General features: G+C 57.4%; 2 protein-coding genes across 2 annotated transcripts in view; both read left to right on the top strand.

The window, feature by feature from the left end:
* Window positions 1-2,651: 2,651 nt before the first annotated feature.
* Window positions 2,652-13,514, top strand: FIGLA (folliculogenesis specific bHLH transcription factor). Its single transcript, XM_048928049.1, has 4 exons — window positions 2,652-2,786; window positions 12,777-12,929; window positions 13,070-13,183; window positions 13,376-13,514. Exons 1-4 carry the CDS (start codon window positions 2,733-2,735, stop codon window positions 13,394-13,396), a joined length of 342 nt encoding a protein of 113 aa, XP_048784006.1. The 5' UTR covers window positions 2,652-2,732; the 3' UTR covers window positions 13,397-13,514.
* A 1,422-nt stretch (window positions 13,515-14,936) lies between these two features.
* The window catches only part of ADD2 (adducin 2), a 25,010-nt gene continuing 16,041 nt past the window's right edge, over window positions 14,937-23,905 (top strand). Inside the window, 5 exon segments of the mRNA XM_048928165.1 lie at window positions 14,937-15,209; window positions 17,953-18,091; window positions 19,921-20,072; window positions 21,986-22,066; window positions 22,152-22,301. Of these exon segments, the coding sequence (XP_048784122.1) occupies window positions 15,033-15,209; window positions 17,953-18,091; window positions 19,921-20,072; window positions 21,986-22,066; window positions 22,152-22,301 (699 nt within the window). The 5' untranslated portion in view covers window positions 14,937-15,032.

Raw genomic sequence — 23,905 nt, 5'->3', positions numbered from 1 at the left:
GTGTGTGTGGGGTGGGGTGGTGTGTATGGGGGTTTGTATGGGGTGGGGGTGGCTGTGTGGGGGGGTGTGTATGGGGTGGGGTGGGGGGTGTGTGTAGGGGGGCTCTGTATGGGGTGGGGGGGTGTATGGGGGGGTTGTGGGGTTGGGGGATGTATGTGGGGATGTATATGTGGTGGGGGGTTGGGGTGTGTGTGTATGGGGTGGGGGTGTGTGTTGGGGGGCTATCTGTGGGGTGGGGGGTGTGGGATGGTGGGGTGGGGGGGTGCATAGGGGGGCTCTATGCGTTAGGGGTGTACATGAGGTGTGGGGTTGGGGGGTGTGTATGGGGTGGGGGGGCTGTATGGGATGGGAGTGTGTGCAGGGGGGCTATCTGTGGGGTGGGGGTTTATATGGGGTGGGGGGCTGGTGGGTGTGTGTGTGGGGGGGGGTGTATGGGGTGGGAGTGTGGGGTTGGGGGGGGTGTATAGGCATGGGGGGGTGTAGGGGGCCTGTCTATGGGGTGGGGGTGTGTGTATGGGGGGTGTTGTATGGGGGGTGTCTATGGGGTGGGGGGTATGGGATAGGTGGGGTGGGGGTGTGTGTAGGGGGACTATCTATGGGGTGGGGGTGTGTATGGGGTGAGGGTGAGTGGGATGGGTGGGGTGGGGGTGTGTGTATAGGGTGGGGGTGTGTGAAGGGGGCCTGTCTATGGGGTGGGGGTGTATATGGGGTGGGAGAGTGGGGGTGCGTGTGTGTATGGGATGCGGGGGGTGTATGGAGATATGTATCGGGTGGGGGTGTGGGGTTTGGGGGGCTGTGGGATGGGTGGGGGGTGTGTGTATAGGGGGTATGTATGGGGTGGGGGTTTGTGTGGGGTGGGGGGAGTGTAGGACGGGGGGTGAGTATGGGATGGGGGTGTGTGTAGGGGGGCTATCTATGGGGTGGGGGTGTATATAGGGTGGGGGATTGGGGGGGTGTGTATGGGATGGGGGGGTGTTAGGAGGGGTGTCTATGGGGTGGGGGTGTATATAGGGTGGGAGATTGGGGGGTGTGTATGGGATGGGGGGTGTAGGAGGGGTGTCTATGGGGTGGGGGTTGGGGGTGTGTGGGCTTATGGGATGGGGGGGTGTGTAGGGGATGTGTGTATGGGGTGGGGGTGTATTGGGAGCTGGGGGTTTATGGGGTGGGAGCGTATGGGAGGTGGGGGGGTGTATATGGGGTAGGGATGTATGGGGTGGGTGCGTGGGGGGAGAGGATACATGTGGTGGAGGTGTATGTGGGGTGGGTGTGCGTAGGGGGGTGGGGGGTGCATTGGGGGGGATGTATGGGGTGGGGGGCGTATATGGGACAAAGGGTGGGCACAGACGGGGCGAGCTTCTATGGGGTGAGCGCTTTGGGATGGGAGAAGATGCACGGGGTGGGGGGGGAAGGGACGTCTATGGGGTGGGATGAGTAGGATGGGATGGAAGGGGGGGGGCAGGGGGGGCACGTGTCCGCGCACGGCGCCCCACATCGCCCGCCCCACGGCCCCGTGCGCCGTCACATGGCCCGCAATGTGCAGCGCTGCGTGCTCAGCCACCCGTGTGCACCCGTCAGACCCCATCAGCCGTCACCCCACAGCGCAGCTCCGAGCTCTGGGGAGCCCCGGATCCCAATCCCCATCCCCTCCCACCCCAGTGCTGCCCCATAAGTGGGTGCCTGAGGCGGCGGTGGGATTTGGGGGCTGTCTGCGTCCCCGTGGCCCCATTGGGTCATCCTTTGGGCTCGGGGTCCCCGCTGCTTTTTGGGGTGAAGGATGATGTGGGGTGGATGAATGGGATTGGGGGGGGAGTGGGAAGGGATGGGGGAACAAAGGGGGGGGAAATGGGAATAAAGGGAAATGGGGGGAGAAAGGAAGGAATAAGGAGTGGAAAACTGGAGGGGAAATGGGAAATAAAAGGGGGGAAGTGGAGGGGAAACGGAGAGGAAGGACCAGACCCTCAGGAACGTCCCCAAGGGTGGAAGGATTCCAACCCTCTGGCATCCCATGGTGTATCCCTATGGGTCTGGGAGGTCCCTATGGGTCTGGGGGTCCCTATGGGTCTGGAGATACCCTTCTGGATTTTGGGGTGCCTCAAGGATCTGGGGATCTCTTATGGATCTGGAGCTCCTTCGTGGATCTGGGTTTCCGTTATGGATTCGGGGGGTCCCTATGGCTCTGGGGATCCCTTATGGACCTGGGGGGGCTGCATGGATTTGGGGGTCCCTATGGCTTTGGGAGTCCCTTATGGCTCTGCACAAACCCGATGGATTTGGGGGGAGTCCCTTATGGCTCTCGGGGTCCCTATGGCTCTGGAGACGCCCTACAGATTTGGGGGATCCCTATAATTTGGAGGCTCCCTATGGCTCTGTAGTTGCCTTTGAATCAGCGGAGTCCCCATAGATTTGGGGGGTCTCCTTGCCTCTGGAGATGCCCCATGGATTTGGGGGATCCCTTACAGGTTTTGGGGGGTCCCTATGGCTCTGGGGACGCAGGGACACCACAGAGCAATGGCCATCAATGGGGCAACACGGGGGGGGGGGGGGGGGGGGGAGGAACGTGGAACCCACAGAGCGGCAGCTGCTTCTGCCCCATTCTGATCTCCGTCCAAAACGCTGCTTCCTTCCCCACAGATCGGCACCCAGCGCCCTGCGGCCATCAGCAGCGCCTCCCCCCGCCCCGGCCGCGTGCCTTCCCCACATCCCACCCGCAGGCTGTGCAGCGGTGCGCAGAAATGCCCCCGCGCGGCTCTCCCCCCTTCCGCCAATTATTCGGGGTTTTCACTTTGGTGAGTCCGGAATCCCTTCCCCCACCGCTTCCGATGGGACGCAGCGTCCCTCGCGCCGACCCCAAAGCGCAGCAGTCCCTGCAGACGTGGGGCACGGCCCCTTACCTGCACGCCGCCCGTCCCGCTCGCCACCCGTTCGGCTCCTGTCTCCATCTCGGTGCTCATCGTCCCCCTTTCGGTGCCCATCTCGGTCCCGTTGGTCCCCGTCCCGCTGCTCGCCGTTCCGGTCTCAATGGCCATCGCCCCCATCTCGATGCTCGCCGTCTCCACCTGGTCGCTCAGCGCCTCGCTCTCAGTCGTTGTCCCCATCCCGGTCCCAGCGGTCGCGCTCCCACTCTCGGCGGCCATCGTCCCCCTTTCGGTGCTCATCACCTCCATCTCCTCGCTCACCGACTCCACCCTGCTGCCCCCCATCCCAGTCCCAGCCGTTTCCATCTCAGCGCTCATCATCCCAGCCTCGCCGCTCCCCGGCCCCATCTGGGCGGCCAGCCCCATCTCGGTGCTCATGGTCCCCATTTCGGTGGCACTTTCGGGCCTTTTGGCCGTCGGCGTGGTCGCTTTATGGCAGCTGATGGGCGACCATTGGCTGGGCAGGGCAGGGATAAGACAGGATTGCGGCCGGGCACGGCTCTAATCCCCGGCGCCGTGGGTCGGGGCTGCAGAGCAGCAGAGATGCCGCACCGCGCGTGGGTCGGGGTCCTCGGGGGCAGCGCCGTCGCAGCCCCACGTGTGGCCGCAGAGGGCTGACGTTGCTTCTCACGGCCGGCGGTCGGATGACGAATCCAACCCCCATCTCCTTCCCTTTCTCTTTAATGTGGAGATGCTACCTGCCCCGGGGGGGGACACGCGGCCGCCATCCCCACACCCCCCTCCCTACGTGACCGCAGCCACGCGCGGCTCCGGAAGAGGAGCTGTGAGCAAAGAGGTTTATTGCGGATGGTTCCTTAATTCCATCAGACGGGATTAACGAGGCGGGAGGGCAGCGCCGGCAGGAATCTCTTCCCCACCGTGACCCCGTGAGGTTCCCCAGCCCGGCGGCGCAGAGGGAAGGGAAAGGCAGAAATCGGCTCCTGATGCAGGGAGGTCGCAGGCACGGGGCTGGAAGCCGGCTCTCAGCCCTGCTGCCTGCTCTGAGCAGGGCGCCTTCCCTCCGCCAGGTGCTGCCATGGTCCCATCCCACCCCATCCCATCCCATCCCACCCCATCCCATCCCATCCCATCCCATCCCATCCCATCCCATCCCATCCCATCCCATCCCATCCCATCCCATCCCATCCCCATTCCTGTCCCCATCCCATCCCACCCCATCCCATCCCTGTTCCCATTCATCCCCATCCCATCCCATCCCATCCCATCCCATCCCATCCCATCCCATCCCATCCCCATTCCTGTCCCCATCCCATCCCATCCCATCCCATCCCATCCCATCCCATCCCATCCCATCCCATCCCCATTCCTGTCCCCATCCCATCCCACCCCATCCCATCCCTGTTCCCATTCATCCCCATCCCATCCCATCCCATCCCCATTCCTGTCCCCATCCCATCCCATCCCATCCCATCCCCTCCCATCCCCATTCCTGTCCCCATCCCCCTCCCATCCCATCCCCATTCCTGTCCGAATCCCATCCCGTCTCCATTCCTGTCCCATCCCCATCCCATCCCCACCCCATCCCTGCCCTCATTCCCATCCTATCCCATCTCCATCTTCACCCCCATCTCCATCCCCATTCTGTCCCCATCCTCGTCTCTGTCCTCACCCATCTCCATCCCTCTCTCCACCTCCATCCCCATCCCACCCCCATCCCACTTCCACCCCGTCCCCATTCCTGCCCCCATACCATCCCATACTCGTTCCCCTCCCTGCCCTAATCCTCGCCCCATCCATCTTCATCCCTGTCCCCATCCCTGTCCCCATCCCATCCTCATTTCATGCCCACTTCAACCCATCCTCATCCCACATCCCATCCCATCCCATTCCATCCCATCCCTTTCCCATCCCTGTCACTGTCCTCCTCCCCATTCCATCCCCCTCTCATTCCGATTCCCATCCCATCCCAAATCCCATCCCACCCCATCCCATCCCATCCCAAATCCCATCCCATCCCCATTCCTGTCCCCATCCCCATCCCAAATCCAATCCCATCCCCATCCCAAATCCCATCCCATTCCATCCCATCCCAAATCTCATCCCCATCCCAAATCCAATCCCATCCCATCCCAAATCCCATCCCCATCCCAAATCCAATCCCATCCCATCCCATCCCATCCCATCCCCATCCCATCCCAAATCCCATCCCATCCCATCCCCATCCCCATCCCCATCCCAAATCCCATCCCATCCCCATCCCATCCCATCCCAAATCCCACCCCATCCCAAATCCCATCCCATCCCCATCCCCATCCCATCCCAAATCCCATCCCATCCCCATCCCATCCCATCCCAAATCCCACCCCATCCCAAATCCCATCCCATCCCATCCCATCCCAAATCCCATCCCATCCCATCCCATCCCATCCCCAATCCCATCCCCAATCCCATCCCATCCCCATCCCAAATCCCACCCCATCCCAAATCCCACCCCATCCCAAATCCCATCCCAAATCCAATCCCATCCCATCCCCATCCCATCCCATCCCATCCCATCCCATCCCATCCCATCCCCAATCCCATCCCATCCCCATCCCATCCCATCCCATCCCCATCCCAAATCCAATCCCATCCCATCCCAAATCCAATCCCATCCCATCCCCATCCCATCCCATCCCATCCCATCCCATCCCATCCCATCCCCATCCCAAATCCATCCCATCCCATCCCATCCCCATCCCAAATCCAATCCCATCCCATCCCAAATCCCATCCCATCCCATCCCATCCCCATCCCACCCCATCCATCCCATCCCATCCCCATCCCATCCCAAATCCCATCCCAAATCCCATCCCATCCCATCCCATCCCATCCCATCCCCAATCCCATCCCCAATCCCATCCCATCCCCATCCCAAATCCCACCCCATCCCAAATCCCATCCCATCCCATCCCATCCCATCCCAAATCCCATCCCATCCCATCCCCATCCCATCCCATCCCATCCCATCCCATCCCATCCCCAATCCCATCCCATCCCCATCCCATCCCATCCCATCCCATCCCATCCCATCCCATCCCCATCCCAAATCCAATCCCATCCCATCCCAAATCCCATCCCATCCCATCCCATCCCCATCCCACCCCATCCATCCCATCCCATCCCCATCCCATCCCAAATCCCATCCCAAATCCCATCCCATCCCATCCCATCCCAAATCCCATCCCAAATCCCATCCCATCCCAAATCCCATCCCCATCCCATCCCATCCCATCCCCAATCCCATCCCATCCCCATCCCATCCCATCCCATCCCATCCCATCCCACATGTTGAAGACAGCGGGGCAGGAAAGCACCGTGGGCTTTGTGGTCTGAACGTCCTTTGTGTTTCCATGGTTGCCCGCTCCCCGCCGGCCTCATCCGCCACGATAAGGATTTATGGCACCAGAGGGAGTTTTATGGCCCTAATGGCAGATGAGGGCTTTATGGCGGCCAGTTGCCCCCACACAGCGGGCAAAGTTCTCCTCATTTCTGCCCCATTGCACACACGATTTCCCCAGATCCCAAAGCCTGGATGTGAGCATCCGCAATGGGCCGCATCCCAACGGGAACGAGGGGCGGACCCACAGATCTGAGGGGTGGACCCATAGATTTGAGGGTGGACCCATAGATGTGAGGGGTGAACCCATAGATTTGAGGGGTGGACCCACAGATTTGAGGGGTGGACCCATAGATTTGAGGGGTGGACCCACAGATCTGAGGGGTGGACCCATAGATTTGAGGGGTGGACCCACAGATTTGAGGGGTGGACCCATAGATTTGAGGGGTGGACCCACAGATTTGAGGGGTGGACCCATAGATTTGAGGGGTGGACCCATAGATGTGAGGGGTGAACCCATAGATTTGAGGGGTGGACCCATAGATGTGAGGGGTGGACCCATAGAACTGGGGGGTGGACCCATAGATGTGAGGCGTGGACCCATAGATTTTGAGGGGTGAACCCATAGATTTGAGGGGTGAACCCAGAGATCTGAGGGGTGAATCCATAGATTTGAGGGGTGGACCCATAGATTTTGAGGGGTGAATCCATAGGTGTGAGGGGTGAACCCATAGATTTGTGGGGTGGACCCATAGATTTGAGGAGTGAACCCATAGATTTGAGGGGTGAACCCATAGATGTGAGGGGTGAACCCATAGGTCTGAGGGGTGAACAAGGGCTGAACCCACCCCATAGATCTGAGGTCTGAACCCACCCCATAGATCTGAGGTCTGAGATGTGAACCCACCCCATAAATCTGAGATCTGAACCCACCCCATAGATCTGAGGTCTGAGATCTGAACCCACCCCATAGATCTGAGGGCTTCTCGCGTGCCAAACCCACAGATGTCCATCATTTAGGATCTGTAGGGCCGGCCCCTAAAGCGCAGCGCCTCTGCGTTGATTCCTATGGGGTCGCCCCCCCCAGCATAAGGCAGAGGAGCAAACCCTGCCCCACGGCGGGGCTTTGGGGTTCGCTAATGGGATTTTGTTCATCACGCAGCCCATAATTACCCCTTTAACGCTTTATGGGGTCTGCCCCCACCCCAAAGCAGAGGGGCCATACGGGGGCGCCGCTCAGTGGGGCGGGCGCTGAGCTCAGAGGAGGAGCCGGACCCCACAGATGGCCGCCTATGGGATCGCACGGGATCCACCCGACCCCATGGGGACGGAGCTGCTCCTCGTGGGACGCTTGGGGACGCGCCAGGCTCATCGCGGGGCAGCGGCTCCGCCGTGGGGCCGCCCCACAGAGCCGCCCTGCCCCCCATCCCCGACCTTCCTGGAGAGGGCAAATGGAGCGCGGCTGATTTCCCGGCCCCGTGATTTATGGGATGCGTCAGAGCCGTCCCCAAAAGCCCCATCAGCGCCACCCCGATCCCCTGCGATCCCTTTGGATCCCCAAATTGATTCCTCCAACACCTACGACCCCCTTAACTGTAATCCCAAGAACCCCAAAACCCCAAAACCAAGCTGGTAACCGCGATCCCAAAAGCGCCCCAGTGACCCCGTACCCAAAACCCGGGGATGCGTCAGAGCCGGCCCCAAAAGCCCCATCAGCGCCACCCCGATCCCCTGCGATCCCTTTGGATCCCCAAATTGATTCCTCCAACACCTACGACCCCCTTAACTGTAATCCCAAGAACCCCAAAACCCCAAAACCAAGCCGGTAACCGTGATCCCAAAAGCGCCCCAGTGACCCCATACCCAAAACCCAGGGCTCCATTCACTGCCCCCCCCATAACCACGACCCCAATAACCCACAGCCCCCCCAAAACAACGCTCCCAACCACCACCACCCCGATAATGGGATCCCCCATCGCCACGAGCCCCCAAAACCACGACCCCAATAACCACGACCCCAATGGCCCCAATGACCACCACCCCAATAACAAAACCCTCAATAACTGTGACCCCAATCGCCGACAGCCCCCGAAACCCCGACTCCAAAACCGTGACCCTAAAAACCCACAGCCCCCATAGCTGTGACCTCGATGACGGATGCCCCCAATAACCGCGACCCCAATAACTGACGACCTCCCAAAATAATCCCCTCGGTCGCCACCATCCCAAAACCCCATGACCCCAATAACAAAACCCCAGCAATACCCCAAATCCATCACTCCAAATCTGTGACCCCAATAACCGATACCCCAATAACTGATACCCTAATAACCGACACCCCCAATATCTGTGACCCCAATAACTGATACCCCCAACAACCATGACCCCAATAACTGATACCCCAATATCTGTGACCCCAATAACCGATACCCCCAATCACCATGGCCCCCCAAGCCATGACCCCAACAACCACGACCCCAATAACTGACACCCCAATAACCAGCACCCCCAATAACCACGACCCCCCAAGCCATGACCCCAAAACCCCCCCACAATCAATACCCCCAACAACCACGACCCCAATAACTGACACCCCAATATTCACGACCCCAATAACCAACACCCCCAATAACCACGACCCCAAAAAGCACGACCCCAATAACCGATACCCCCACTATCTGTGACCCCAATAACCGATATCCCCAATCACCACGACCCCCCAAGCCATGACCCCAAAACCCCCCACAATCAATACCCTCAATGACCACGACCCCAATAACTGGCACCCCTGATAACCACGACCCCAATAAACAACACCCCCCATATCTGTGACCCGATTAACTGACACCCCAATAACCCACAACCCCAATAACTGATACCCCAATATCTGTGACCCCAATAACCAATACCCCCAATAACCACGACCCCAATAACTGACACCCCTGATAACCATGACCCCAATATCTGTGACCCCAATAACTGATACCCCCAACAACCATGACCCCAATAACTGACACCCCAATAACAGACACCCCCAATAACCACGACCCCCCAAGCCATGACCCCAAAACCCCCCCACAATCAATACCCCCAACAACCACGACCCCAATAACTGGCACCCCCCAATATTCACGACCCCAATAACCAACGCCCCAATATCTGTGATCCCAAAAACTGACACCCCCAATAACCACGACCCCAATAACTGACACCCCTGATAACCATGACCCCAATAAACAACACCCCCCATATCCGTGACCCCAATAACCACGACCCCAATAACGGATACCCCAATAACTGATACCCCAATAACCATGACCCCAATAACCAACACCCCCAATATCTGTGACCCCAATAATCCATACCCCCAATCACCACGACCCCCCAAGCCATGACCCCAACAACCACGACCCCCAAAACCCCCCACAATCAATACCCCCAATGACCACGACCCCAATAACTGACAGCACCCCACAGCAGCGCCCCCCACAACCACGATCCCAAATCACCGCAATCCCAAAAACCACGACCCCAAAAACCAACGCTCCCCACAACTGCTGCTCCCAACAACCGCGACCCCAAAGCCCGACGCCCCCATAACCGACGCCCCCATAACCGATGCCCTCAGTCGCTCCGACCCCAACAGCCGCCCCGTTACTGAGGGGTTGAAGGGGGTTTCCCCCATTTCCCGGCAGCTGTGGGGCGCAGCAGCGGCTGTGGGGTCGCACCGCCACCTACCGAACCGTGCCGCCCTATGAGCGCCGCTCGGGCTCGGCATCCCATAATAGTAGGGACGCGAGGCCGCACGTTGGAGTTTGGGGTCGGGGGTTTGAGGTCAGGGTTCCGGGTGTCGGTTATTGGGGTCACGGCTGTTAGGGGCGTCAGTTATTGGGGTCACAGATATTGGGGGCGTCAGTTATTGGGGTCGTGGTTGTTGGGGTGTCAGGTTTTGGGGTCCTGGTCATTGGGGGCACCGTTTGTGGGGGATTATTGGGGTCACAGTGATTGTGGGTGTCAGTTATTGGGGTCACCGTTATCAGGGCTTCAGGGTTCCTGGGGCTTTGGGGTCAATGCTGATGTGATGTTGGGGTTTGGGGTTCTGGGGTTTGCCTTTGGCTTTTGGGATCAACATTGATTTGAGTTTGGGGCTGTTTTGGGATTTTGGAGTCAATGTTGATTTGGGATCAGTTCTTGGGGTGTCAGTTATTGGGGTCGTGGTCTTTGGGGGCATTGTTTTTGGGGGATTATTGGGGTCACGGTGATTGTGGGTGTCGTTTATTGGGGTCACGGTTGTTGGGAGTGCCAGGTTTTGGGGTCGTAGTTGTTGGGGGCACCATTTGTGGGGGATTATTGGGGTCATGGTGATTGGGGTGTCAGTTATTGGGGTTGTGGATATTAGGGCTGCCAGGTTTTGGGGTCATGGCTGTTCGGAGTGTCAGTTATTGGGGTCATGATTATTGGGGGTGTCAGTTATTGGAGTCACAGTTATTGGGGTGTCAGGTATTGGGGTCGTGGTTGTTGGGGGCATTGTTTGTGGGGGATTATTGGGGTCGTGGTGGTTGTGGCTATCAGCTATTGGGGTTTCAGCTATTGGGGTCAGGGACATTGGGGTCAGGGCTTTTGCCCTTGAGTTCCAGGCTCATCCCTGGGCTTTGGGATCAGCGTAGATTTGGGATCAGGATCGCCCTGCCCCACCGGCTGCTTTAGGGCCGAGATTCAGACTGGGCACAGCGCTGCAGCCCCTAACGAGCGCTAATTAGGGGAAAGGGCGCCGCTCGTTAGGCCCAGCTGGGCACCAGGTGCAGCTGCCCCGTAGGCCGAGGGTATTTAAGGGGCTTTGGGAGCCCCGTTTTGGGGTCTTGTCCAGAAGCTGCCCTGCTTTCTGGTTCCGGCCCTACAGCTCGGTTATGGGGGAGCAGCGGGGGGCTCTGGGGGTGCTGCTGCCCACCCCCCCCCCCGAGGTGCTGGGGTGCGGTGCTGAGCCGGCAGTGCGGCCCCCTGCCCCACGCGGCCCCCATCGCCCGCCTGCGCCGCGACCCCAATGGGGGCTATAGGGCCGTGGGGGACCCCCAGGGGGTCCTGGAACGGCGGAGGGTGGCCAATGCCAAAGAAAGGGAGAGGGTGAGGGACCCCAAATAGGGTGGGGGGGTCCTGGGGGAGGGGATCATTGGGGGTGATGTGTCTTTTGGGTTTTCCGTCTCATTTGGGGTCGGGAGGCCCACAGTTATGGGGGTTGGTGGGGATTCGTGGCTCTTGGGGTTCGTGGCTTTTAGGGGGTCAGAGTCACTGGAGTGATGGGTTTGGGGGCTCCCAGCCATTTAGGGTTGGGGTTCTTGGGGTCTGTGGTTATGGCGAGGTGTGGTTTGGGGTCTGTGGGTGTTTGGGGTCGGGGTCCTTGGGTTTGAGGTTTTTGGGGGGGGTCTACAGTTATTTGGGGTTGGAGTCACTGGGAGTTGTGGCTTTGGGGACTCGCAGTTATCAGGGCTTCAGGGTTCCTGGGGTTTGGGGTCAATGCTGATGTGACGTTGGGGTTTGGGGGTTCTGGGGTTTGCCCTTGGCTTTTGGGATCAACATTGATTTGAGTTTGGGGCTGCTTTAGGATTTTGGGGTCAATGTTGATTTGGGATCAGGGTTGATTTTGGGGTTTGGGCTTTTGAGGCCGGAGTTCTGGGATTTGGGGCCAGTACTGATGTGAGGTCAGGGCTGATTTGGGGTCAGAGTGTGCACTGGGGGTTTGAGTCAAGGTTTGCCCTTGGGGTCTGGCTTTTGGGATCAGGGCTGATTTGGGGTTAGGATGCACCTTGAGTTGTGGGGTCTGAGTTCTGGGCTTGCCCTTGGGCTTTGGGGCCAATACTGATTTAAGATTGGGGTTCACCCTGTGCCTTGGGGTCAGGGCAGATGTTGGGGTTCTGAGATTTGGGGTCATCATCGGTTTGGGGGTCAGGATTTGCCCTTGGCTTTTATCATAGCTGCTTTGGGGTAAGGATTTGCCCAGGGGTTTGGGGTCCACGTTGATCTGAGGTCATGTCCTGCCCTGGGGTTTGGGGTCAGGGTTTGCCTTCGGTCTTTGGGGCTGCAGTTCTGGGATTTGGGGTCAGGGCTGATTTGGGGTCAGAAGATGCACTGCGTTTTGGGTCAGGGCTTGACATTGGAGTCTGGGTTCTGGGTTTGCCCTTGGGCTTTGGGGTCAGGGCTGATTTAGGATTGGGGTTCACCCTGTGCTTTGGGGTCAGGGCTGATGGTGGTGGTGGGGGGCTTGGGGCCGGCTTGGGGCCGGCGTGGGGGGCTTGGGGCCGGCGTGGGGGGCTTGGGGCCGGCGTGGGGGGCCCTGGGTTCTGGGTTTGCCCTTGGGCTTTGGGGTCAGTGCTGATTTGGGATCGGGGTTCACCCTGTGCTTTGGGGTCAGGGCTGACATTGGTGTTCTGGGGCTTTGCCCTGGGTTCTGGGCTGATTTTTGGGGCTGCTTTTGGGGTGGGCTTTGGGGCAACGCCGACGCGATTTGGGGTCTCTCCCCGTTCCAGATCAGGAATCTGAACAGCGGCTTCTCAGCCCTGAAGGCTTTGGTTCCTTTGATGCCCCAGGATCGCAAACCCAGCAAAGCCGACACCCTGCGGGCAGCCGCCGAATACATCCGCCTGCTGCGGGCTGTGCTGCGGGACGCGGGGGGGCTGCAGGTACCCCCACCCCACAAATCCCACCTGCGGGATCCTACAGGGGGAATTTGGGGGCCGCGTGGTGCCGTTGTGCTGCCGAACCCGCTGTGATGTTTTTTTTTTTTTATCTTGGGGTAAAAAGCTTTAAATGTTTTTGGCAGGACGGAGCGGGGGGCGGCAGCCAGGAGGTGACCCCGGGGGGGGGCGGTTGGCCCCCGCCTGCCCCCCAACCGCAGCCGTGGGGCTCCCAGCCCTGTGTGGGGCGGCTGCAGGCGGTGAGTTGGGACGTGGGGGGGGGGGACCTGGGAGGTTATTTTTTAGGGTGGGGGGCGCCCATCATGTTGAATCCCCCGAAGTTTGGGGGGGGGGGGGCATAACTCACGGGATGCCTCAAATCAGCGCCCCCCCCCCAAAAAAAAAAAGAACCCCAAAACCTTTGGTTGAGAAATATTCTCTCTCTTTTCCAGACGCTTCCTGCTCATCCCTAAGAAAATTAATGAAGATTTGGGGGGGGGACGGAGCGACGCTGATGTCCCAGCGCTGATTTCAGTGCCCCCAAACCAGAATTGATTTCAAATCCCCCCCCCTCCATTGATGCTATGGAGCTCCGCGTCCCCGTAGCGCTGTTCGGGGGGGGGAGGGGAGGGGTTGGAGGGAGGCGGTGCCTTTAATTGCTCATTAAAGCGTAATTGGGCTCCGGCACCTGCGCTGCGCCCCAGGTGGGTGCGCTCATTAAAGGCGCACTGAATTAATGAGGGTTTTGGTTTGTTTGTTTGTTTTTTTGGGGGGGGGGTTGGGGAGGGGTTGGGGGGGGGCGATGGGGGTGATGGGGGGGGGGGGGTTGATGCTCTGCGGCTCTGCGGGGCTCAGCCGGCAGGGGGCGCTCCGGGAGCGGGGAGGGGCTCTTTGTCATCGCCGAGTGGGGCCCGGTGGGGGGGGGGGGGGGGGGGGGGGCTTGAGAGAGTTGGGGGGGGGGGCACAGAACCACGCGTGTCCCCGTCGGGCGCTGTCACGTGTGGGAGATGCGCTGAGAGGTGGGTGCGGGTTGGGGGGGGGGGGGGGGACGGGAATGCACCTGCTGTGTACCGATAATAGGATGGGGGTCGCGAGGAGGGATGCTGGGGGGGGGAGGAATCACCTGTGTTCGCCTTCTCCTGTTTTCTTCCCCCCCCCCAATATCTCAATTCTTTTGTTTGCATCCCTATCTGGGTGGGGGGAGGGGAGCGCATCCCACCCCCCGGCTTCATCCTAATGCACAAACAGGGGATGACTCCCCCCCCCCCCCCCCCATCCATCGCATTGTGTCTATAGGGCCGGGTCCTCTCCCCCCCCCCCCCGCCGCCTCCCCCATAGAGAATCGCCCTTTTTCCATTCCCACCCCCCCCCCCCCCCCCCCCCCCCCCCCCATCCATCCATCAGCCAGCGCTGCGCTCTGCGGTGCCGCAGAGGGGTTGGGTGTGGTGAGGGGGGGGGGGGGCGGCCCACCCCATAATATCCCAACAACCCCCCCCCTCATTTCTGCTTTAATGCCGGGGGGGGGCACTGAGCCGCCCCCATTATTGTTACCATAGGAACAGCTGTGGGTCGCTGCTTGCTGCAGGTGGGTGATATTTGGGGGGGGGGGGGGGTGTATGAGGGCTGTGTGGTGTTGTGAATGAGCACCCCGGGGGGGGGACATTGGGGGCAGGGGGGGTGTTTAGGGGTTGAAGGCGTTATTTGGGTACTGGGGCCTTGCGTGCAGCCCTGCTGCTGGCTGGGGTGGGGGATGCTTTCTATGGGGGGGGGGGGCTGGGTGTGTGTGGTGCTCTCCCCAAAATTACAGCCTTTGAGGGGGGGGGGGGCGCAGCATTCACCCCATTTCCCCAGGATTTTCCTATTTTCCCCTCTATTCACTTCTCCCCCCCTTACATACAATCACCCCACACAGGGCGGGGGCGCTGGAGCCCTTATCTATAGGGCACAGGCAAGGGTTGTTGTCCCCCCCCTCCCGTTGTCCCCCCCCCTCCATCCCCTCCCCCCGTGCTTCTCTCTGGCGCTGCCTGCAATGGCAACCGGGGCTCTGTGGGGTGATTCAGGCGGCAATAGGGGCACGCTGCACGTCCTGCTGTCTGTAGGGCCGCCGCCATGAGCACGGCTGCCAGCCCTGAGCCCCCCCCGTCCCCCCCCGGACCGCGATACTTCGATCGCTTCCCCGAAGACGACCCCGAATACCTGCGGGAGCGCAACATGGCAGCCGACCTGAGGCAGGACTTCAACATGATGGAGCAGAAGAAGAGGGTCACCATGATCCTACAGAGCCCGGTGAGCGGCGGCCCCTGACCCTACAAACGGCCTCCTGCCCCCTCCAAGCCTTCCTGATCCTAAACATTCCTCCTGCTTCATCCCATCCTTCCTGACCCCAAATGTTCCTCCTGCCCCATCTCACCCCTCCTGCCCCCATTCAGGTCCCTTCTGACCCCAAATATTCCTCCTGCTCCATCCCTCCTTGGCCCCAAATGTTTCTCCTTTCCCATCCCAAACCCATCCTGTTCTCCCTGGCCCTATCCATGTCCCCAAATGTTCCTCCTGCCCCATTTCAACTCCATCCCATCCTTCTTGATCCCAAATGTTCTTCCTGCCCCATCCCACTCATCCTGCCCCCATTCATGTTCCTTCTGACCCCAAATCTTCCTCCTGCCCCGTTTCAGCCCCATCCCATCTTTCTTGATTCCAAATGTTCCTCCTGCCCCATCCTTCCTTGGCCCCAAATGCTCCTCCTTTCCCATCCCAAACCCATCCTGTTCTCCTTGGCCCTATCCCCAAATGTTCTGTCCCCAAATGTTCCTCCTGCCCCATTCCAGTCCCATCCCATCCTTCCTGACCCCAAATGTTCCTCCTGCCCCATCTCACCCCTCCTGCCCCCATTCATGTCCCTTCTGTCCCCAAATGTTCCTCCTGCCCCATCCCAAACCCATCCCATTCTTCCTGGCCCTATCCGTGTCGCCAGGTGTTCCTCCTGCCCCGTTTCAGCCCCATCCCATCTTTCTTGATCCCAAATGTTCCTCCTGCCCCATCCTTCCTTGGCCCCAAATGCTTCTCCTTTCCCATCCCAAACCCATCCTGTTCTCCTTGGCCCTATCCCCAAATGTTCTGTCCCCAAAATGTTCTTCCTGCTCCATCCCCCTCTCATCCCATTCCTTCTTGGCCCCACGTTCCTCCTTTCCCATCCCATCTCTCCTGACCCCAAATCTCCTTCCTGCCGTGTCCTGGATCCATCATCCTTCCTGACCCCAAATGTTCCTCCTGCCCCATCCCACCCCTCCTGCCCCCATTCATGTCCCTTCCGTCCCCAAATGTTCCTCCTGCCCCATCTCAGCTCCATCCCGCTCTTCCTGACCCCAAATGTTCCTCCTGTTCCATCCCACCTTTCCAGCCCCATTCATGTCCCTTCTGTCCCCAAAATGATTCTCCTGCCCCATCCCAGCCCCATCCCATCCTTCTTGATCCCAAATGTTCCTCCTGCCCCATCCCTTCTTGGCCCCAAATGCTCCTCCTTTCCCATCCCGTTCTTCCTGGCCCTATTCATGTCCCCAAACGTTCTGTCCCCAAAATGTTCCTCCTGCCCCATCCCAAACCCATCCCACCCCTCCTGACCCCAAACATTTCTCCTGTTCCACCCCCTTCTTCCTGCCCCATCCCGGCCCCAAATGCTCCTCCTTTCCCATACCAAATACATCCCATTCTTCCTGACCCCAAATGTTCTTCCTGCCCCATCCATCCACGCCGCTTCTGTCCCCAAATGTTCCTCCTGCTCCATCCCCCTCTCATCCCATTCCTTCTTGGCCCCACGTTCCTCCTTTCCCATCCCATCTCTCCTGGCCCCAAATCTCCTTCCTGCCGTGTCCTGGATCCATCATCCTTCCTGACCCCAAATGTTCTGTCCCCAAATGTTCCTCCTGCCCCACCCCAGCTCCATCCCACACCTCCTAAACCCCAAATGTCCCCCCTTCTCCTCTTTTTGAACCCAAATATTCCTTTGACTTCACCCCATCTTTCCTGTCCCATCCCTGTCCCTTCTGTCCCCAAAAATCCCTCCTGCCCCAAAAGAAAATGCCGCTCTGCCTTGGTGCAGAGCCCCACTCACCTGCGGGTGTCACCAAGCCGTCGATGTCACCGTGATGCCACCACCATCCCCATGCCACCAAGTTGGTGATGTCACCATGCTGTCACCGTCACCATGCCACCGAGATGTGATGTGATGTCCTCACGATGCCATCACCTTCATGGTGGCATTTCCACCAAGCTGCTGGTGCCACCGTCCCCACGGCACCCAATTGGTGGCGTCACCATGATGTCACCACCATCCCCATGACACCAAGTTGGTGACGTTGCCATGATGTCACCATCTTCATGATGGCGCTTCATCAAGCTGCTGGTGCCACCGTCCCTGTGGCGCCATGTTGGTGACGTCACCATGATGTCACCACCATCCCCATGGCGCCATGTTGGTGACGTCACCATGGTGGCACTTCCCCCAAGCTGGTGGTGCCACCGTTACTACGTGGTCCCCATCGCCACGCCACCAAACTGGGGTGTCACCACGATGCCATCATCTTCATGGTGGCACTTCCACCAAGCTGCTGGTGCCACCGTCCCCATGGCACCCAATTGGTGGCGTCGCCATGATGTCACCATCTTCATGATGGCGCTTCATCAAGCTGCTGGTGCCACCGTCTCCATGACACTGAGTTGGTGATGCCACCATGATGTCACCACCATCCCCATGGCACCGAGTTGGTGATGCCACCATGATGTCACCTCTATCCCCATGACACCAAGTTGATGATGCCACCATGATGTCACCACCATCCCCATCGGCCATCTTGGTGATGCCACCATGATGTCACCACCACCTCAATGCCATCATCCCCCCACCACCACGGCTACCCCCGCTTTCCCCAACCCCCGGCAACGCTGCCACCCATGCAGAGATGCCACCACCGCGGTGCCACCAAAACGTCCCCATTCCGGACACCTTTGGGCTCGGTGACGCCGCGCTCTGCAGTCTTTCAGGGAGGAGCTGGAGAGCCTCATCCAGGAGCAGATGAAGAAGGGCAACAACTCGTCCCACGTGTGGGCGCTGCGGCAGATCGCAGACTTCGTGGCCACCACGTCCCCTGCCACCCTGCCCACCTCCCCCATGGGTACGGCTGGGGGGGGGGGGACTTTTGGGGACAAAAAGGGAAGGATTTGGGGACGCTTCTGGTTCGGAGAACATCGCCAAGCGCTCAGCGTGCTGTTCCCAATGGGAAAGCTGGGAGAGGGCCGGGGGATGGAGCGCGGTGTCCCCATGCTGTGTCCCCCCCGCTGTCCCCATCTTGTCCAAATGTTGGTCCCCTGCTGTCCCCACACCTCCCCCATGCAATCTCTCCACTGTCCCTGTGTTTCGCCCCCCACGTTGTGTCCCCCTGCTGTCCCCGCATCGTCTCCATGTTGTCCCCACATTGCATCCCCATGTTGTCCCCGTGTTGTCCCAATATTGTGTCCCAACGCTGTCCCCATGTTGTGTCCTCCTTCTGTCCCCACATTGTCCATACATTGTCCCCCTGCTGTTTCCATGCTGTCTGGATGTTGCTCCCCCCATTGTCCCCACGTTGTTCTCATGTCATGTCCCCAAATTGTCCCCATGTTGTCCCAGTGTTGCAGCCCCTCACCGTCCCAACGCTGTCCCCACTTTGTGTTCCCCCCATCCCTATGTGTGTCCCTGCTTTGTCCCCCCATTGTCCCTCTGCTCTCCCCACATTGTCCTGATGCTGTCTCCATCTTGTGTCCCTGCTGTCCCCCACGTCATCCCTATGCTGTGTCCCTATGTTGTGTCCCCTCCTGTCCCCACATCATCCTCATGTTGTGTTCCCACATTGTCCCCATGTTGTCCCCACACTATCCCAATGCTGTACCCACGTTGTGCCCCCCCAATATCCCCACATTGTCCCCTCATTGTGCCCCCTGCTGTCCCCATATCACCCCACGCTGTCCCTGTGTCCCAACGCCGTGTCCCCATGTTTCATCCCTGCTGTCCCTATGTCACGTTCCCACATCGTCCCCATGCTGTGTCCCCACATTGTCCCCTCCTGTCCCCCACTATCACCACATTGTCCCCATGTTTTGTTCCCCATGTCCCCACGTTGTTCTCCTGCTGTGCCACGTGTCCCCACGCTGTGTCCCAATGTTGTCCCCACATCATCCCCAAACTCTCTCCCATATTATGTCCCCTGCTGTCCCCACATTGCCCTCATATTCTGTCCCCCCGCTGTCCCCACATCACCCCACACTGTCCCTGTGTCCCCACACTGTGTCCCAATGCTGTCCCCACATTTTGTCCCCCCTTATGTGTCCCCATGTTGTCCCAATGTTCTGTCCCCCCACTGTCCCCACATTACGTCCCCACATTGTACCCAACTGTGTCCCAATGCTATCTTCCTGTTATGTCCCCATGTTGTGGCCTCCCATTGTCCCCCCATGCTGTCCCCACATCACCCCACACTGTCCCTGTGTCCCCACACTGTGTCCCAATGCTGTCCCCACATTTTGTCCCCCACAATGCGTCCCCATAGTGTCACCACAGTGTCCCCTCACTGTCCCCACATCATCCCCACGTTGTGTCCCCACATTGTGTCCCCACGTTGTGTCCCCCTGATGTCCCCACATCACCCCACGCTGTCCCTCTGTCCCCCCATGTTGTGTCCCCCTGATGTCCCCACATCACCCCACACTCTCCCTGTGTCCCCACACTGTGTCCCCACATTTTGTCCCCCCCATATGTCCCAATGTTGTGTCCTCATAGTGTCTCCTCGCTGTCCCCACATCACCCCACACTGTCCCCCCATGTCGTGTCCCCCCATGTTGTGTCCCCCTGCTGTCCCCACATCACCCCATACTGTCGCTGTCCCCCCAGCGCTGTCCCCACGTTGTGTCCCCCTGTTGTCCCCCCGCTGTCCCCACATCCCCCCACGCTCTCCCTGTGTCCCCGCAGGTCTGACAGCGGTGACTCCCATCAACGACCTCCACGGTCCGGACGCTCCAGCCCTGGCCAAGGGGGAGCGCTTGATGCGCTGCAAAGCGAGCAGCGTGCACCGCCTGCTGGATCTGTACGGCTGGGCGCAGCTGGGCCACGCGGCCGTCACCGTGAGCACCGCGCCGAGTTTCGCCCCTCGCTCTTTTTCTCCGCTTTCCAACGCGTTCGTTTGTCCTCCCGACGGCCGGGCGACGTTCGGGGCGTTTTATTAAAGCCGTTTCGGGTTTTTCCTTTCGCGTTGCTTCACGGGGGGGAGGGGAAGCGTGGAGTTGGGTTTTGTGTCACGTGTTTGATGGTTATGGATTGCGCTTGTTTTATCGACCTCGGGTTTTTGTTTCTCTTACTTTGCTCCATTTATTCCCCTTAGTTTGCTCCATTTATTTCACCCTTTTCACTTTATTTATTTCTCTTATTTTGCTCTATTTATTTCACTTATTTCACTTTATTTCTCTTATTTTGCTCTATTTATTTCTCTTATTTTGCTCTATTATTTCTCTTATTTTGCTCCATTTATTTCACTTTTTTCACTTTATTTCTCTTATTTTGCTCTATTATTTCTCTTATTTTGCTCCATTTATTTCTCTTATCTCGCTCTACTTACTTCACCCTTCTCACTTTATTTATTTCTCTTAGTTTGCCATTTCTGTTTCACCCACTTTTAATTCATTTCACCCATTTTTCTTGGTATCCTGCTTTATTTCACCCACTTGGCTGCATTTATTTCACTTCCTTTGATTTATTTCACCTTTAATTTCATTTCTACATCCCTTCCTTCCATTTATTCCCTTCCCCACTCAGTTCCGTGTTTCCCTTTCATTCTGACTTCATTCACAGCTTCCCATCAGACTTTATTTCCCTTTATTCCCTTCATGCATTTTACTTTCATTCACTTCTTACATTTTTTCTTTATCCATTCCATTAATTTTTATCCATCCTATTAATTTTCATTTATTCATTCTGCACTTTCACATTACTGACTATTTTTTGTTTCCTATTTACTGCATTCATCAATTACTTCATTTACTTCTTATTTATTATTTCATTTATCACCATTCATTGCTGTGTATCACGTGATTGATTTTCATTTACTGTTTAATTAGCTATTTATAATTCAATTCATTATTTATTTCATTTATTTTCACAATTTATTGCTTGACTTTTAATCCTTTTAATTTGTTTTATCCATTTACTTCTCTTTGTTTCATTTGATTTTTCTCCTTTATCGTTTATTAACTTTTTAATTTTCCTTTTACTCATTTTTACTGCTTTATTTCATTTATTTTACATTTGTTCCCTTTATTTCTGTCGGCTCTTCCTCTTCCTCTTCCTCTTCCTCTTCCTCTTCCTCTTCCTCTTCCTCTTCCTCTTCCTTTTTTTCATCCCTATTGATGTCTTCCATCTTCTTTTTCATTACTTTGTTTTCAGTCTTTTCATATTTTCTATTTGGTTTCTACTGTTATTATTTCATTTCTATGTTTTATTCCCCTTTCCCTCCCTTCTCCCCTTTTCCCCCTTTATCCTCCCCCGTTTTTCCCCTCCTCCCTCCCTTCTTTTCCCCTCCCCTTCCCCCTCTTCCCCCTCTCATCTCCCCCCTTTCTTTTCCCCCCTCATCCCCCCTCCCCTCCCCCCTTTCTTTTTCCCCCTCCCCCCCTTTTTCCCCCTCTATCTCCCCCCTTTCTTCCCCCCATCTCCCCTCCCCCCTTTTCCCCCTCCCTTCCCCCCTCTTCCCTCCCTCATCTCCCCCGTTTCTTTCCCCCCCTCATCTCCCCTCCCCCCTTTCTTTTCCCCTTCTCCCCTTCCCCCCCCTTTTCCCCCTCCCCCGTTTCCCCCTCCCCTCCCTCCTCTTCCCCCTCTCATCTCCCCCCTTTCTTTTCCCCCTCCCCCCCCTTTTTCCCCTCCCCCCCCTTTTTCCTCTCCCATCTCCCCCCTTTCTTTCCCCCCTCCCCATCTCCCCTCCCCCCTTTTTCCCCCTCCCCTCCCCCTTTTCACTTCCATTCACCTTCCATCCTCTCCCCCCCCACAGCTGAGGGTCAGTAAAGAACAGGAGCACTTCCTGGTGGCCCCCCAAGGTTTGGCGTGCAGCGAGGTGACCGCAGCCAGCCTGGTGAGCGCCCCCCTACCCCCCCCCACGACCCCCCCCCCAATATCCCCGATCCCCCAGGCTCTGAGAGCCCCTCCTCTCCCCTCAGATCAAGGTGAACGTGCTGGGCGATGTGGTGGAGCAGGGCAGCACCGACTTTGCCCCCGATGCTCGTGCCTTCAGCCTCCATGCCGCCATCTACGCCGCCCGCCCTGACGCCCGCTGCATCGTGCGCCTGCACACCCCGGCAACGGCGGCGGTGAGAGGGAGGGAGGGCTGTTGTGTCGGGCCGTATCGCGATAAACTGTGTTGTGTTGGGCTGTATTGTGATATATTGTGTTGTGTCGGGCCGTATCGCGATATACTGTGTTGTGTTGGGCCATATTGTGATATATTGTGTTGTGTTGGGCCGTATTGTGATATATTGTGTTGTGTTGGGCTGTATTGCGATATACTGTGTTGTGTCGGGCCGTGTTGTGATATAATGTGTTGTGTTGGGCCATGTTGTGTTGTGTCAGGCTGTATTGTGATATATTGTGTTGTGTTGGGCCATGCTGTGATATAATGTGTTGTGTTGGGCTGTATTGCGATATACTGTGTTGTGTCGGGCCGTGTTGTGATATAATGTGTTGTGTTGGGCCATGCTGTGATATAATGTGTTTTGTTGGGCTGTGTTGTGATGTAATGTGTTGTGTTGGGCCGTGTTGTGTTGTGTCGGGCCATACTGTGATATAATGTGTTGTGTTGGGCCATATTGTGATATATTGTGTTGTGTCGGGCCGTATTGCTATATATTGTGCTGTGTTGGGCCATGCTGTGATAAAATGTGTTGTGTTGGGCCATGTTGTGATATAATGTGTTGTGTTGGGCCATGTTGTGTTGTGTCAGGCCGTATTGCAATATATTGTGCTGTGTCAGGCCGTATTGCAATATATTGTGCTGTGTTGGGCCATGCTGTGATATAATGTGTTGTGTTGGGCCATGTTGCGATATAATGTGTTGTGTTAGGCCATGTTGTGTTGTGTCAGGCCATACTGTGATATAATGTGTTGTGTCAGGCCATATTGTTATATATTGGGCTACGTTGTGTTGTGTCAGACCATATTGTGATATAATGTGTTGTGTTGGGCCATGCTGTGATATAATGTGTTGCGTTGGGCTACGTTGGGCCATATTGGGCCTTATTGTGCCATATTGTGTTGTGTTGAGTCCTGTTGTGCCCTACTGGGCCATACTGTGTTGTGTCGGGCCGTATTGGGCCATATGGCGTTGTGCTGGGCCATGTTGTGATAAAATGTGTTGTATTGGGCCCTATTGGGCCATATGGTGTTGTGTTGGGCCGTATTGTGATATAATGTGTTGTATTGGGCTACATTGGCTTGTGTTGGTCCCTATTGGGTTGTATAGGGTTATGTTGGGCCATATTGTGTTGTGTAGGGCCGTGTTGGGCCCTATTGGGACGTATTGTGCTGTGTTGGGTCCTATTGTGCACTATTGTGCCATATTGTGTTGGGCCATATTGTTATATAACGCCTTATATTGGGCCTTATTGTGTCCTATTGGGCCACACTGTGACATATTGTGTTGTGTTGGGCCATATTGTGATATATTGTAATATGTTGTGCCATATTGGGCCTTATTGTGCCAGATTGTGTTGTGTTGGGCCATATTGTGTTATGTAGGGCCATCTTGGGCCATATTATGCCATATTGTGATATAATTTGTTTACTGTGCCCTACTGGGCCATATTGTGTTGTGTAGGGCCGTATTGGGCCATATTGTGTTGTATTGTGTTATATTTTATTATATTGGGCTATATTGTGCCCTACTGTGCCTTACTGTGCCCTATTGGACCTTATTGTT

The sequence above is a fragment of the Lagopus muta genome, chromosome 27, assembly GCF_023343835.1.
Source record: "Lagopus muta isolate bLagMut1 chromosome 27, bLagMut1 primary, whole genome shotgun sequence".
Classification (NCBI taxonomy): domain Eukaryota; kingdom Metazoa; phylum Chordata; class Aves; order Galliformes; family Phasianidae; genus Lagopus; species Lagopus muta.
Note: the sequence above shows the minus strand (reverse complement) of the source record. Positions and strands in the feature narration are given on the sequence as shown.

Bases quoted from the DNA above. Each gene is read 5' to 3' on its own strand.
- FIGLA (XM_048928049.1), top strand. From the start codon at position 2,733: ATGCCCCCGCGCGGCTCTCCCCCCTTCCGCCAATTATTCGGGGTTTTC. The intron at 2,787-12,776 runs GTGAGTCCGGAA...TCCCCGTTCCAG, and splicing joins TATTCGGGGTTTTCACTTTG to ATCAGGAATCTGAACAGCGG. The intron at 13,184-13,375 runs GTGAGTTGGGAC...TCTCTTTTCCAG, and splicing joins GTGTGGGGCGGCTGCAGGCG to ACGCTTCCTGCTCATCCCTA.